The 13,251-nt window shown below is 43.2% G+C and overlaps 1 protein-coding gene across 1 annotated transcript in view; it reads left to right on the top strand.

Moving 5' to 3' along the window:
• cdh23 (cadherin-related 23) overlaps nucleotides 1–13,251 on the top strand; it is a 727,760-nt gene that overhangs the window by 676,391 nt on the left and 38,118 nt on the right. The window contains exons 50-51 of the mRNA XM_071379722.1: nucleotides 5,915–6,084; nucleotides 6,687–6,824. Coding sequence (XP_071235823.1) covers nucleotides 5,915–6,084; nucleotides 6,687–6,824 — 308 coding nt within the window. The remainder of the gene's footprint in view (nucleotides 1–5,914; nucleotides 6,085–6,686; nucleotides 6,825–13,251) is intronic.

The raw sequence follows: 13,251 nt of genomic DNA, 5'->3' as shown, positions 1-13,251 counted from the left end.
AAAGTGCTATGCAGAAACTCTAAAACCCCAAATAGCAGGCTAGGAAAACTCCCTAGAATGGCTGGAACCTAGGAAGAAACCTAGAGAGGAACCAGGCTCTGAGGGGTGGCCAGTCCTTTTCTGGCTGTGCCGGGTGGAGATTATAAGAGTACATGGCCAGATTGTTCTTCAAGATGTTCAAACGTTCATAGACGACCAGCAGGGTCAAATAATAATAAGTGGTTGTAGAGGGTGCAGCAGGTCAGTACGTCAGGAGTAAATGTCATTTGGCTTTTGATAGCCGAGCATTCAGAGGTCGAGACAGCCGGTGCGGTAGAGAGAGAGTCAAAAACAGCAGGTCCAGGACAAGGTACCACGTCCGGTGAATAGGTCAGGGTTCCCTAGCCGCAGGCAGAACAGTTGAAACTGGAGCAGCAGCATGACCAGGTGGACTGGGGAGTCATCAGGCCAGGTAGTCCTAAGGCAAGATCCTAGGGCTCAGGTCCTCCGGGAGGGGAGGGAGAGAGAATTAGAGGGAGCATACTTAAATTCACACAGGACACCAGATAAGACAGGAGAATTACACCAGATATAACAGACTGAACCTAGCCCCCCCCCGACCCCCCCCCCCCGGCACATAGACTATTGCAGCATAGATACTGGAGACTGTAACAGGGGTGGGTCAGGGGACACTGTGGCCCCGTCCGACGATACCCCCAGACAGGGCCAACCAGGCAGGATAAAACCCCACCCACTTTGCCAAAGCACAGCACCCACACCACTAGAGGGATATCAACAGACCAACAACTTACTACCCTGAGATAAGGCCAAGCATAGCCCACAACAATCTTCTCCACCACAGTGACTCAGCCCCAATAACAGGGTCAGAGGCAGAGAATCCCAGTGGAGAGAGGAGAGCCGGCCAAGCAGAGACATCAAAGATAGTTCGTCGCTCCAGTGCCTTGCCGTTCACCTTCTCACCCCTGGGCCAGACTACACTCAATCATAGTACCTACTGAATGATGAGTCTTCAGTAATGACTTAAAGGTCGAGACCGAGTCTGCATCTCTCACATGAATAGGCAGACCATTCCATAAAAACTGAGCTCTATAGGAGAAAGCCCTGCCTCCAGCTGTTTGCTTAGAAATTCTAGGGACATCCCGGTGTCGCCTCTTCACTGTTGATGTTGAGACTGGTGTTTTGCGGGTACTATCAATTAGCCTTTTAAAATGATAAACTTGGATTAGCTAACACAACGTGCCATTGGAACACAGGAGGTATGGTTGCTGATAATGGGCCTCTGTACACCTATGTAGATATTCCATAAAAAATATGCAGTTTCCAGCTACAATAGTCATTTACAACATTAACAATGTCTACACTGTATTTCTGATCAATTTGATGTTATTTTAATGGACAAAAAAATTAGCTTTTCTTTCAAAAACAAGGACATTTCTAAGTGACCCCAAACCTTTGAACGGTAGTGTAATAATGGCGTCACCAGCCGAATCCTAATCGAACTGGCACAAGTTGTGAAAATGGGCTACGCTAGCCCAAGTTTACCCTGACCGGGCTCGAATTTGCGAATTAGATTAGAGTCAGCTGGAATTTGGCCCTAAATTTAAGTGCCGGTGGAAACAGGGCGAATGTGACAACCATCCCTAAACACCCCCCAATGCTAATTAACTTCTAGTTCCTCCCAATCCCGGATCCGGGAGCACCCCCCACAGTAAAAAAGCTGACTAGCATAGCCTAGCATAGCTTCACAAGTAAATACTAGCATCTAAATATCATTAAATCACAAGTCCAAGACACCAGATGAAAGATACACATCTTGTGAATCCAGCCATCATTTCTGATTTTTAAAATGTTTTACAGGGAAGACACAATATGTAAATCTATTAGCTAACCACGATAGCAAAAGACACAACTTTTTTTTCTCCACCATTTTTTTCCTGCATGGGCAGCTATCACAATTTCGACTAAATAAAGATATATATAGCCACTAACCAAGAAACAACTTCATAAGATGACAGTCTGATAACATATTTATGGTATAGCATATGTTTTTTTAGAAAAATGTGCATATTTCAGGTATAAATCACAGTTCTACATTGCAGCTGCAATCTGAAATAGCGTTGGAAGCAGCCGGAATAATTACCGAGACCGACGTCAATTACCAAAATACTCATCCTAAAACATTTCTGAAAAATACACAGCATACAGCAAATGAAAGACCCAACATCTTGTGAATCCAGCCATCATTTCTGATTTTTAAAATGTTTTACAGGGAAGACACAATATGTAAATCTATTAGCTAACCACGTTAGCAAAAGACACCACTTTTTTTACTCCATCAGTAGCCATCACTAATTCGACTAAATAAAGATATACAGTGGGGAGAACAAGTATTTGATACACTGCCGATTTTGAAGGTTTTCCTACTTACAAAGCATGTAGAGGTCTGTAATTTTTATCATAGGTACACTTCAACTGTGAGAGACGGAATCTAAAACAAAAATCCAGAAAATCACATTGTATTATTTTTAAGTAATTAAATTGCATTTTATTGCGTGACATAAGTATTTGATCACCTACCAACCAGTAAGAATTCCGGCTCTCACAGACCTGTTAGTTTTTCTTTTAGAAGCCCTCCTGTTCTCCACTCATTACCTGTATTAACTGCACCTGTTTGAACTTGTTACTTGTATAAAAGACACCTGTACACACACTCAATCAAACAGACTCCAATCTCTCCACAATGGCCAAGACCAGAGAGCTGTGTAAGGACATCAGGGATAAAATTGTAGACCTGCACAAGGCTGGGATGGGCTACAGGACAATAGGCAAGCAGCTTGGTGAGAAGGCAACAACTGTTGGCGCAATTATTAGAAAATGGAAGATGTTCAAGATGACGGTCAATCACCCTCGGTCTGGGGCTCCATGCAAGATCTCACCTCGTGGGGTATCAATGATCATAAGGAAGGTGAGGGATCAGCCCAGAACTACACGGCAGGACCTGGTCAATGACCTGAAGAGAGCTGGGACCACAGTCTCAAAGAAAACCATTAGTAACACACTACGCTGTCATGGATTGAAATCCTGCAGCGCACGCAAGGTCCCCCTGCTCAAGCCAGCGCATGTCCAGGCCCGTCTGAAGTTTGCCAATGACCATCTGGATGATCCAGAGGAGGAATGGGAGAAGGTCATGTGGTCTGATGAGACAAAAATAGAGCTTTTTGGTCTAAACTCCACTCGCCGTGTTTGGAGGAAGAAGAAGGTTGAGTACAACCCCAAGAACACCCTCCCAACCGTGAAGCATGGAGGTGGAAACATAATTCTTTGGGGATGCTTTTCTGCAAAGGGGACAGGACGACTGCACCGTATTGAGGGGAGGATGGATGGGGCCATGTATCGCGAGATCTTGGCCAAAAACCTCCTTCCCTCAGTAAGAGCATTGAAGATGGGTCGTGGCTGGGTCTTCCAGCATGACAACGACCCGAAACACACAGCCAGGGCAACTAAGGAGTGGCTCCGTAAGAAGCATCTCAAGGTCCTGGAGTGGCCTAGCCAGTCTCCAGACCTGAACCCAATAGAAAATCTTTGGAGGGAGCTGAACGTCCGTATTGCCCACCGACAGCCCCGAAACCTGAAGGATCTGGAGAAGGTATGTATGGAGGAGTGGGCCAAAATCCCTGCTGCAGTGTGTGCAAACCTGGTCAATAACTACAGGAAATGTATGATCTTTGTAATTGCAAACAAAGGTTTCTGTACCAAATATTAAGTTCTGCTTTTCTGATGTATCAAATACTTATGTCATGCAATAAAATGCAAATTAATTACTTAAAAATCATACAATGTGATTTTCTGGATTTTTGTTTTAGATTCCGTCTCTCAGAGTTGAAGTGTACCTATGATAAAAATTACAGACCTCTACATGCTTTGTAAGTAGGAAAACCTTCAAAATCGGCAGTGTATCAAATACTTGTTCTCCCCACTGTATATAGCCACTAACCAAGAAACAACTTCATAAGATGACAGTCTGATAACATATTTATGGTATAGCATATGTTTCTTTAGAAAAATTTGCATTTTTCAGGTATAAATCATAGTTTACCATTGCAGCCACTATCACAAAACTCACCAAAGCGACTAGAATAACTACAGAGAGCAACGTGTATTACCTAATTACTCATCATAAAACATTTCTTAAAAATACACAGCGTACAGCAATTGAAAGACACAGATCTTGTGAATCCAGACAATATTTCAGATTTTCTAAGTGTTTTACAGCGAAAACACAATATATCGTTATATTAGCATACCACATGAGCTAACATCACCCCAGCATTGATTCAAGGCAAAAAGCGCGATAACGTTATCACCACCAAAATATATTAAATTTTTCACTAACCATCTCAGAATTCTTCAGATGACAGTCCTGTAACATCATATTACACAATGCATATAGAGTTTGTTCGAAAATGTGCATATTTAGCATCACAAATCGTGGTTATGCAATGTAATCTGTCAAAACATGGCATGCATTCTGCCCGGCGCCATCTTGGAAAGGCACCTAAGTTTACGATTATTTATCGATTAGATTGACTAAAAAAATACAGGTTGGACAGCTAATGAAAGATGCATTAGTTATTAATGCAACCGCTGAGTTAGATTTTTAAAATTAACGTTACTAGACATACAGTGTGCGTTACAGCCAGACTAGTGCCGCAACAATGGCCGACAAATGCGTTTACATTTTTCCACATAAATACGGAATAAAATCATAAATAGCTCTTACTTTTGGACGAGCTTCCATCAGTATCTTGGGCAAGGTGTCCTTTGTCCAAAAGAATCGTTGCTTTGTTGTAAAACGTCCTCTTCAACTTCGGAACTAGCAGCTAACAATAGCTACGTGGCACACACATGTCCAAATCCTCAAAGCGCAATACTACGAAAATTCCGAAAATAGCAATATACTCGCATAAACTGATATAAATCGGTTTAAAATAACTTCGTTATGATGTTTCTAACACCTATATCGAATTAAATCACAGACGGATATATCTTAGCCCGATAACGAGAGCTTTTGAGCATGCCATTCTGATGTCCTCTCTTGCGCCTTGACGAGCGTCCAAAAGAACGTACATGTCACTCCATGGCGCTTTATAAACTCTGAGAAATACGTAGAGACTCCATTCCACTTCTCATTGGTTACTGACATCCAGGGGAAGGCGGGTGCAGTTCATTTCGATCCATAGGGCACACACAGAGCTTTAAACTGATCTGAGAACAGAGACTATTTTTCTGACCTTCGCATGTCCTGTCATGATTTTTGCTGTAGAAAGAGTTCTGGTTCACCCATAGACATAATTCAAACGGTTTTAGAAACTAGAGATTGTTTTCTATCCAATAGTAATAATAATATGCATATTGTACGAGCAAGAATTGAGTATGAGGCAGTTTAATTTGGAGACGATATTTTCCAAAGTGGAAACAGCACCCCCTGTATTGAGAAAAGGTTATTAATTAAGATGCTAGTTACCCCATGACTTGATCTATGGAAAAAAAATACACATTTAAATAAAGCTCTTCCTTTCCTCTTTTCAATAAGGTAATTGTTTATGGATGCTACCATCATATAGCTATTTATGAAAGAAATAAGAAGCATATGATTATATTCTTTCACACTTGAAAAATGCAAATATTCCTCTCACCTCAATATTTTTAGATCCTGTCCTGAATTGACTGAGGATGAACTCTCCTATAGAGGACAAACATTTTTATCTTGAAATTCAATTATTACACAGCCCCTTCTGGATTTTGAGTAATAAGCACTGTGACAACCAACCTGTGAGACAACCAACCCGTTCTCCCCTATAATTAGTATGTGTATGATGAGAAGTGTGCTGGTAACCATTTTGTTGTTGTGCAGGTAAGATTGTAGCCAACCGGACAGTGGACTTTGAGCAGGTGCAGTGGCTGAACTTCACAGTGAGAGCTCAGGACCACGGCAGTCCACCCAGAGTGGCTGAGCTTCCTGTCTACCTGCGTATAGTAGACATCAATGATAACAAGCCCATCTTTACACAACCCTCTTACCAGGTACCAAAAAATACTAGTTCATAACATACACTGCAAACATACCCTTAATGCGTCAGCATACTTCGGTTCAGCTGGCACGTAGTCGAACTCGGCTAGGCGAACTGAACGAGTGTTCTCACATACTACCTTAAAAGACATTCACTTGAGAAAAAAAAGATAACTCAAGAAATATGTCATAAATGTCTACGTTTTTCCCAAGAAGATCTTAGTCGCTCAATTTTACATGTAAGATGTTTGGTGCAGTATTTGTCAAATATTTTTTTTTGCATGAAAACAATTTGTTTCTTGTTGAATCACACTTCATTGAATAATCCCTACTGTTGACCAATCACCAACAAAGGGGCATAGACGTTGGCTACCGACTTCGGCTTTCCTCGAGAAAAAATGTGTGTGCACGAACAGCCGAAAAAACACTTGCGGAAGACCAAAACAAACAAAAACGTCAATTTTTTGGGTCGTTATATATGCACAAACTATTTCGGGTGGGATGCATGCGGACACCTTTAATAGTACTCACTTGATATCATTTCTATTGTGATGGTCTGAGTTTGTGCTTGTCTGTGTGTATGCTGATGTTGTTGTGTCATGCTGTCCCTTTGCAGAAGCCAGTGTTTGAGGATGTTGACTTGGGCACGGTCATAGTGACAGTCAGTGCCACAGATGCAGATTCGGGCCTCTTCTCTGCCATCGAGTACGGCCTGGTAGACGGAGAGGGCAAGTTTGGCATCACTCCCTCCACTGTGAGTTCTGTAACATGTTTTAACACGTGAAGAAACACACACACACACACACTTTGCAGTGCTTGAAGTGGACTTATTTTTACTTCACGTATCACTGAACTTCACAAATTGGTGCAGGCACTCATTTTTGGGTGCTGGTACTGTTTATATTTAGGAGCTGGAACTTTTTAGCCAATATTCTGTAGAGGTTGATGGTCCTCGAGCAGTAGAAAACTACCGGTGTGCACCTGCCCAATCCAAGCACTTACGCACAAACACACATACATACACACAAACACAGACACACACACACACGCACTCGCTCCCCTCTTTTGTTTTCACTCTATTTTGTACTCTTTCAAATAAAAAGAACAGACTCATCTACATTGAATGTACATTTACATTTACATTTAAGTCATTTAGCAGACGCTCTTATCCAGAGCGACTTACAAATTGGTGCATTCACCTTATGATATCCAGTGGAACAACCACTTTACAATAGTGCATCTAACTCTTTTAAGGGGGGGGGGTTTAGAAGGATTACTTTATCCTATCCTAGGTATTCCTTAAAGAGGTGGGGTTTCAGGTGTCTCCGGAAGGTGGTGATTGACTCCGCTGACCTGGCGTCGTGAGGGAGTTTGTTCCACCATTGGGGTGCCAGAGCAGCGAACAGTTTTGACTGGGCTGAGCGGGAACTGTACTTCCTCAGAGGTAGGGAGGCGAGCAGGCCAGAGGTGGATGAACGCAGTGCCCTTGTTTGGGTGTAGGGCCTGATCAGAGCCTGAAGGTACGGAGGTGCCGTTCCCCTCACAGCTCCGTAGGCAAGCACCATGGTCTTGTAGCGGATGCGAGCTTCAACTGGAAGCCAGTGGAGAGAGCGGAGGAGCGGGGTGACGTGAGAGAACTTGGGAAAGTTGAACACCAGACGGGCTGCGGCGTTCTGGATGAGTTGTAGGGGTTTAATGGCACAGGCAGGGAGCCCAGCCAACAGCGAGTTGCAGTAATCCAGACGGGAGATGACAAGTGCCTGGATTAGGACCTGCGCCGCTTCCTGCGTGAGGCAGGGTCGTACTCTGCGAATGTTGTAGAGCATGAACCTACAGGAACGGGTCACCGCCTTGATGTTAGTTGAGAACGACAGGGTGTTGTCCAGGATCACGCCAAGGTTCTTAGCACTCTGGGAGGAGGACACAATGGAGTTGTCAACCGTGATGGCGAGATCATGGAACGGGCAGTCCTTCCCCGGGAGGAAGAGCAGCTCCGTCTCGCCGAGGTTCAGCTTGAGGTGGTGATCCGTCATCCACACTGATATGTCTGCCAGACATGCAGAGATGCGATTCACCACCTGGTTATCAGAGGGGGGAAAGGAGAAGATTAATTGTGTGTCGTCTGCATAGCAATGATAGGAGAGACCATGTGAGGATATGACAGAGCCAAGTGACTTGGTGTATAGCGAGAATAGGAGAGGGCCTAGAACAGAGCCCTGGGGGACACCAGTGGTGAGAGCACGTGGTGCGGAGACAGATTCTCGCCACGCCACCTGGTAGGAGCGACCTGTCAGGTAGGACGCAATCCAAGCGTGGGCCGCGCCGGAGATGCCCAGCTCGGAGAGGGTGGAGAGGAGGATCTGATGGTTCACAGTATCAAAGGCAGCCGATAGGTCTAGAAGGATGAGAGCAGAGGACAGAGAGTTAGCTTTAGCAGTGCGGAGCGCCTCCGTGACACAGAGAAGAGCAGTCTCAGTTGAATGACTAGTCTTGAAACCTGACTGATTTGGATCAAGAAGTACAAAACATTAGGAACAAACCCCTTCCTAATATTGAGTTGCACCCCCTTTTTCCCTTAGAACAGCTTCAATCCATTGGGGCATGGACTCTACAAGGTGTCGAAAGCGTTCCACAGGGATGCTGGCCCATTTTGACTCCAATGCTTCCCACAGCTGTGTCAAGTTGGCTGGATGTCCTTTGGGTGGTGGACCATTCTTGATACACACGGGAAACTGTTGAAACACAGCAGCGTTGCAGTTCTTGACACACTCAAACTGGTGCGCCTGGCACCTACACTTAAATCTTTTGTCTTGCCCATTCACCCTCTGAATGTCACACATACACAATCCCATGTCTCAATGGTCTTGAGGCTTACAAATCCTTCTTTAACCTGTCTCCTCCACTTCATCCACACTGATTGAAGTGGTCTTAACAGGTGACATCAATAAGGGATCATAGCTGTCACCTGGATTCACCTGGTCAGTCTATGTCATGGAAAGAGCAGGCGTTCCTAATGTTTTGTACACCCAGTGTATGTTGCCTGATCATCGAAATTGCACTTAAATGTGGAATATGGGACCTGGAATGATACATCTTACTAGCCTAAGAAGAAAGACATTTTCAGATACAAGGGGACTTTGTTGAGGTAAAGGAGGAGACTCGAGTCCAAGGTTGCGGTTGGAATAATAGCTTTTTAAGGATCACTTTACTCTTTTGGTGTGTTGTTCATTAGTCCACTGTTAATACAGTCCCCCAAAATGGTCAGGTTTTTTAAGATGGAGCACTCTCACCACAGAGCAGAAATTGTGATGATGATGCTGCCTTTTACCTCATATTAGTGAACTATCCCTTTACCTCAGAGCTCCTTGGGTACAAGCTAGTGCAAAATGAAACGTCCTTAATCTAGAGGTATGCATTGATCACTTCAGTGTCACAATTATGTACATTATTTCTGACATGAAACAGACATTACATTCTTGTAAGGGGGATTAACTTTTGTCAAAGTGTTCGTTTTTCTGCCTAAATGTTCTATCTCTGCTGTTTTGACTCCTGTCAGTCTTCCGCATTTCATTGGAGTCTGGTGTAGTTGCCCTTAGACACTGATCTTGTGCAGTTTTGCATTTCCACTAATGGTAGGTAGTATAAATGTAAGCACATGTAACATGCCGGAAAATGTTTTTGCGGGTGTGACATTATATGGAGGACCCGGCAAGCCAGCCTATTCCCTATAATGTAAACTCCAACAGAAATTACTTCAAATGTATAACTTCAAATTAAACCAAATCGTTTGCACAAGGGCTGGGACGATGCCAGTATTGCGATACTCGTTAGTATTGTGGCAAGAAAACAAAACATGAAGCTGATTTAACATTTTTAGGAAAACAGCCCTAATGTTGAAATTAAAAATCATTATGTTGTCATCCAGAGTCACATTTATTTATTTACTAACCTATAGCACATACTATTTTACATACAGCAGGTTTTTAAAGGACCAAATAGTTTGGTCTGCCTCCTGTTTTCATTTTTGCGATACTGTTATCGTACTGGGCCTAGTATTGAGCTTTCTGGCGCCAAGAGCTGCTTAGGCATCACCCAAGTGGGTGCTACGCAGAGTGGGATTGGAGAAGTCCAGTGGCTATAAGTCAGGCTGGTTCTTAGACTTGCCATATACAAGACCATCAGCAGACTCCATCACCATCATCTACCATCGTCTGACCAGCTCTCTCAGCTCAAGCCATTAACTGTCCCTTTACATCTTCGGAGGATGCAGCTTTCAAATGCTTGGCCTCTATTGGTTGGCCTGTCATGCGACATTGCTTGTTTGTTTTTTGATTTTGAAATGCTTTGAGATTCTATTAAAAGCGCTATAGAAATTGTAAAAAATTATTATGATTATTATTATTACATTAAATATATAACACCATCTAACCATCAAATAATGTTACCAGTATATGCAGTTATCTTAGCCAGAAAACCAGCCAGCTAAAGTTAGTTACAGTGCCCTCCATACTTATTAGGACAGTGAACATTTTTTTCTTCTTTTGGCTCTATACTGTTTGAGAGTCAGCTAATCCAATAGCGATATAGTAGGTTAAATCCAAAGTAGATACATTCCGGAGGCAATAATCCAGAGGCGGCATTGGGCAAAGGAGAAGAGGGGAAGAGTCAACAATAAGACGGCGATTGGAGGAAGGCTCCAGGCAAATGGAGATGATCACAACAGCACAGTCAGTCAGCTACTGTAGCTCGCTAGTACTAAGCCAAGGTTGAAAAACTCTAGCCTACTTCACAGAGATCATGCGGACCCCTTGTGTGAGGAATATGTTTACACACCTCCTCGTGATCGGTGGATTGTAGCTCACCATTGCCAACACTCGATCTGCATGGCTAGTGGCTAACTAACCTGAGCCAGCTAACGCAGAGTAGATTAACCATATGATGTAGAGAAATATTGCATTGTGGGTAGTTTAGAAGATATCTAGAAGTAGGTTAACAAATATGTAAAAAACTCAAAATATAACTATGTTTGTAGTTATAGGTAACCAGATCGTGACTACAACTAAGTTACTAAGTCTTTGACCACACTGTGTTGTTCCTTTGGAGAGTAAAAACTTAAAACTGCTTCCTACCCTTTAAGGTTATGACGGGGGAGGGGAGGCTGATCCTACAGTGGTTCTTCCTGTACAAGTTGTGTCATACTGCAGCACACCTTGCCGGCTGCCACAGAATTCTATGGCACGTTATTTAAGTGTCAGCCATTGTTGCCATTAATGCTAGTTAGTGCTAGTTTGACCACCAGAGGGCATCTTTGAGAAGCATTTGACAGTCTTTAATATTGGCTGTACTAGAGAATTTAAAACCTTTTTTGGAAGAACAAAGTATATGGGATTGATTTTAAGAAATTTAGCTTAATTAATTTTATTAATATTATGGTGTTACTATTCCAAGAAAAATAAAAAACGAAACCCTTAGGGAAAATATGGAGCTGTACAACGTGACCAGTCGGGAGTAGGTTACAGTACTAAGAGCAAAGTAATCCTAACATTTCCACACCCTAATTGTAGTATAACCAATACCCAAACAGAGATTCAGTGAAAATAAAAATCTCATTGACTTATCAAGACCAGTCCCCATGCTTGTCTCAGAGCAGCGTGAAACGGTGCTGAAATAGTTGACAACACACGGGTAGGCTATTGCTTCAAATCCTATTGCTTCTAACTTCAATATGCTCTAAATGCCACAATGTCACAAATAATTGAACACACACAATTCTTAAAACTCTGAGAAGGGTAATAGAAGGTGATCTGCACTGCATATTAAACTGACATTCGTATTGCTATATTCCACATGTTAGTGTGTGCGTTTCGATCCTCTCTCTCTCACACGCACATGCACTTGTTGTCTTGACCTCTGAATGCTCGGCAATGAAAAGCCAACTGGCATTTATTCCTAAAGTGCTGACCGGTTGCACCCTCTATAAACACTGTTTATATTATTTGACCGTGCTGGTCATTATCTAGCCTTTATGGCCACGTACTCTTATAATCTCCAACCGGTTCGGATTTAAGTATAGCTTTTGTATGACATGACGCCTTTAGTGAAATGTCTAATGTTTTAATATTTAATAATATCTGCCCTCCGAATTCATATTCACTATATAAATAGGCCCATGTGCACCTTGATATTGGGGGTGTGCCATGCGGCCGTGCCTAACAGGCAAACGGGGTGCGCCATGTGGCCGTGCCTAACGGGGAAAGGGGGTGCACCATGTGGCTGTGCCCAGGCGACATGGAAATGCAGGGATCTGAGCTCCGAGCTTTACCCGTGCTTCATTGGTCTGTTTCGCTTGATGGCCCTCCGATCTGCACTTGTTAGATGGCCCTCTGACCTGCAATCATTTTCTATGGTTATATGTGTGTTCCCTACTCTTCCTGTGGTCCACCAAAATTAAGGCAATTTATACAATTTTAAAAACATTACAATACATTCACAGACTGTGTGCCCTCAGGCCCCTACTCCACTCCACCACTACCACAAATATACAGTACAAAATCCATGTGTACGTGTGTGTATAGTGCGTATGCTATCGTGTGTGTGTATGCATGTGTCTGTGCCTGTGTTTGTGTTGCTTCACAACCCCGCTGTTCCATAAGGTGTTTTTTCATCTGTTTTAAAATAAAATTTTACTGCTTGCATGAGTTACTTGATGTAGAATAGAGTTCCATGTAGTCATGGCTCTATTTAGTACTTTGCGCCTTCCATAGTCTGCTCTGGACTTGGGGACTGTGAAGAGACCTCTTGTGGCATGTCTTGTGGGGGTGTCCGATGTGTGGGTGTCCGATGTGGATATGCATGTGCACCAGTAGTTCGAACAGACAGCTCGGTGCATTCAACATGTCAATACCTCTTGTACATACAAGCAGTGATGAAGTCAATCTCTCCTCCACTTTTTCAGGAGGTCGAAGGTTTGGTCCAGGCAAGGTGCCAGGGCTCCAGTAGGGCGCAAAGTTGGACTGGCGAAGTTGCACTTCGGTGAATGAGACAAGTCAATCACTTAATCTGCTTGAAGTTTTGCTTGTAGACATGCACTACAGTGGAGCACATTGAGTGGCAGGTGGTGAAAAGAGCAGAAGGGAGTAGAAGGGACAAGAATATAGTGTAAGGAAGGCCCAACCCTCAGT

This window comes from Salvelinus alpinus, chromosome 32 (genome assembly GCF_045679555.1).
Source record: "Salvelinus alpinus chromosome 32, SLU_Salpinus.1, whole genome shotgun sequence".
Lineage (NCBI taxonomy): Eukaryota > Metazoa > Chordata > Actinopteri > Salmoniformes > Salmonidae > Salvelinus > Salvelinus alpinus.
This window is presented reverse-complemented; position numbering and strand designations above follow the sequence as displayed.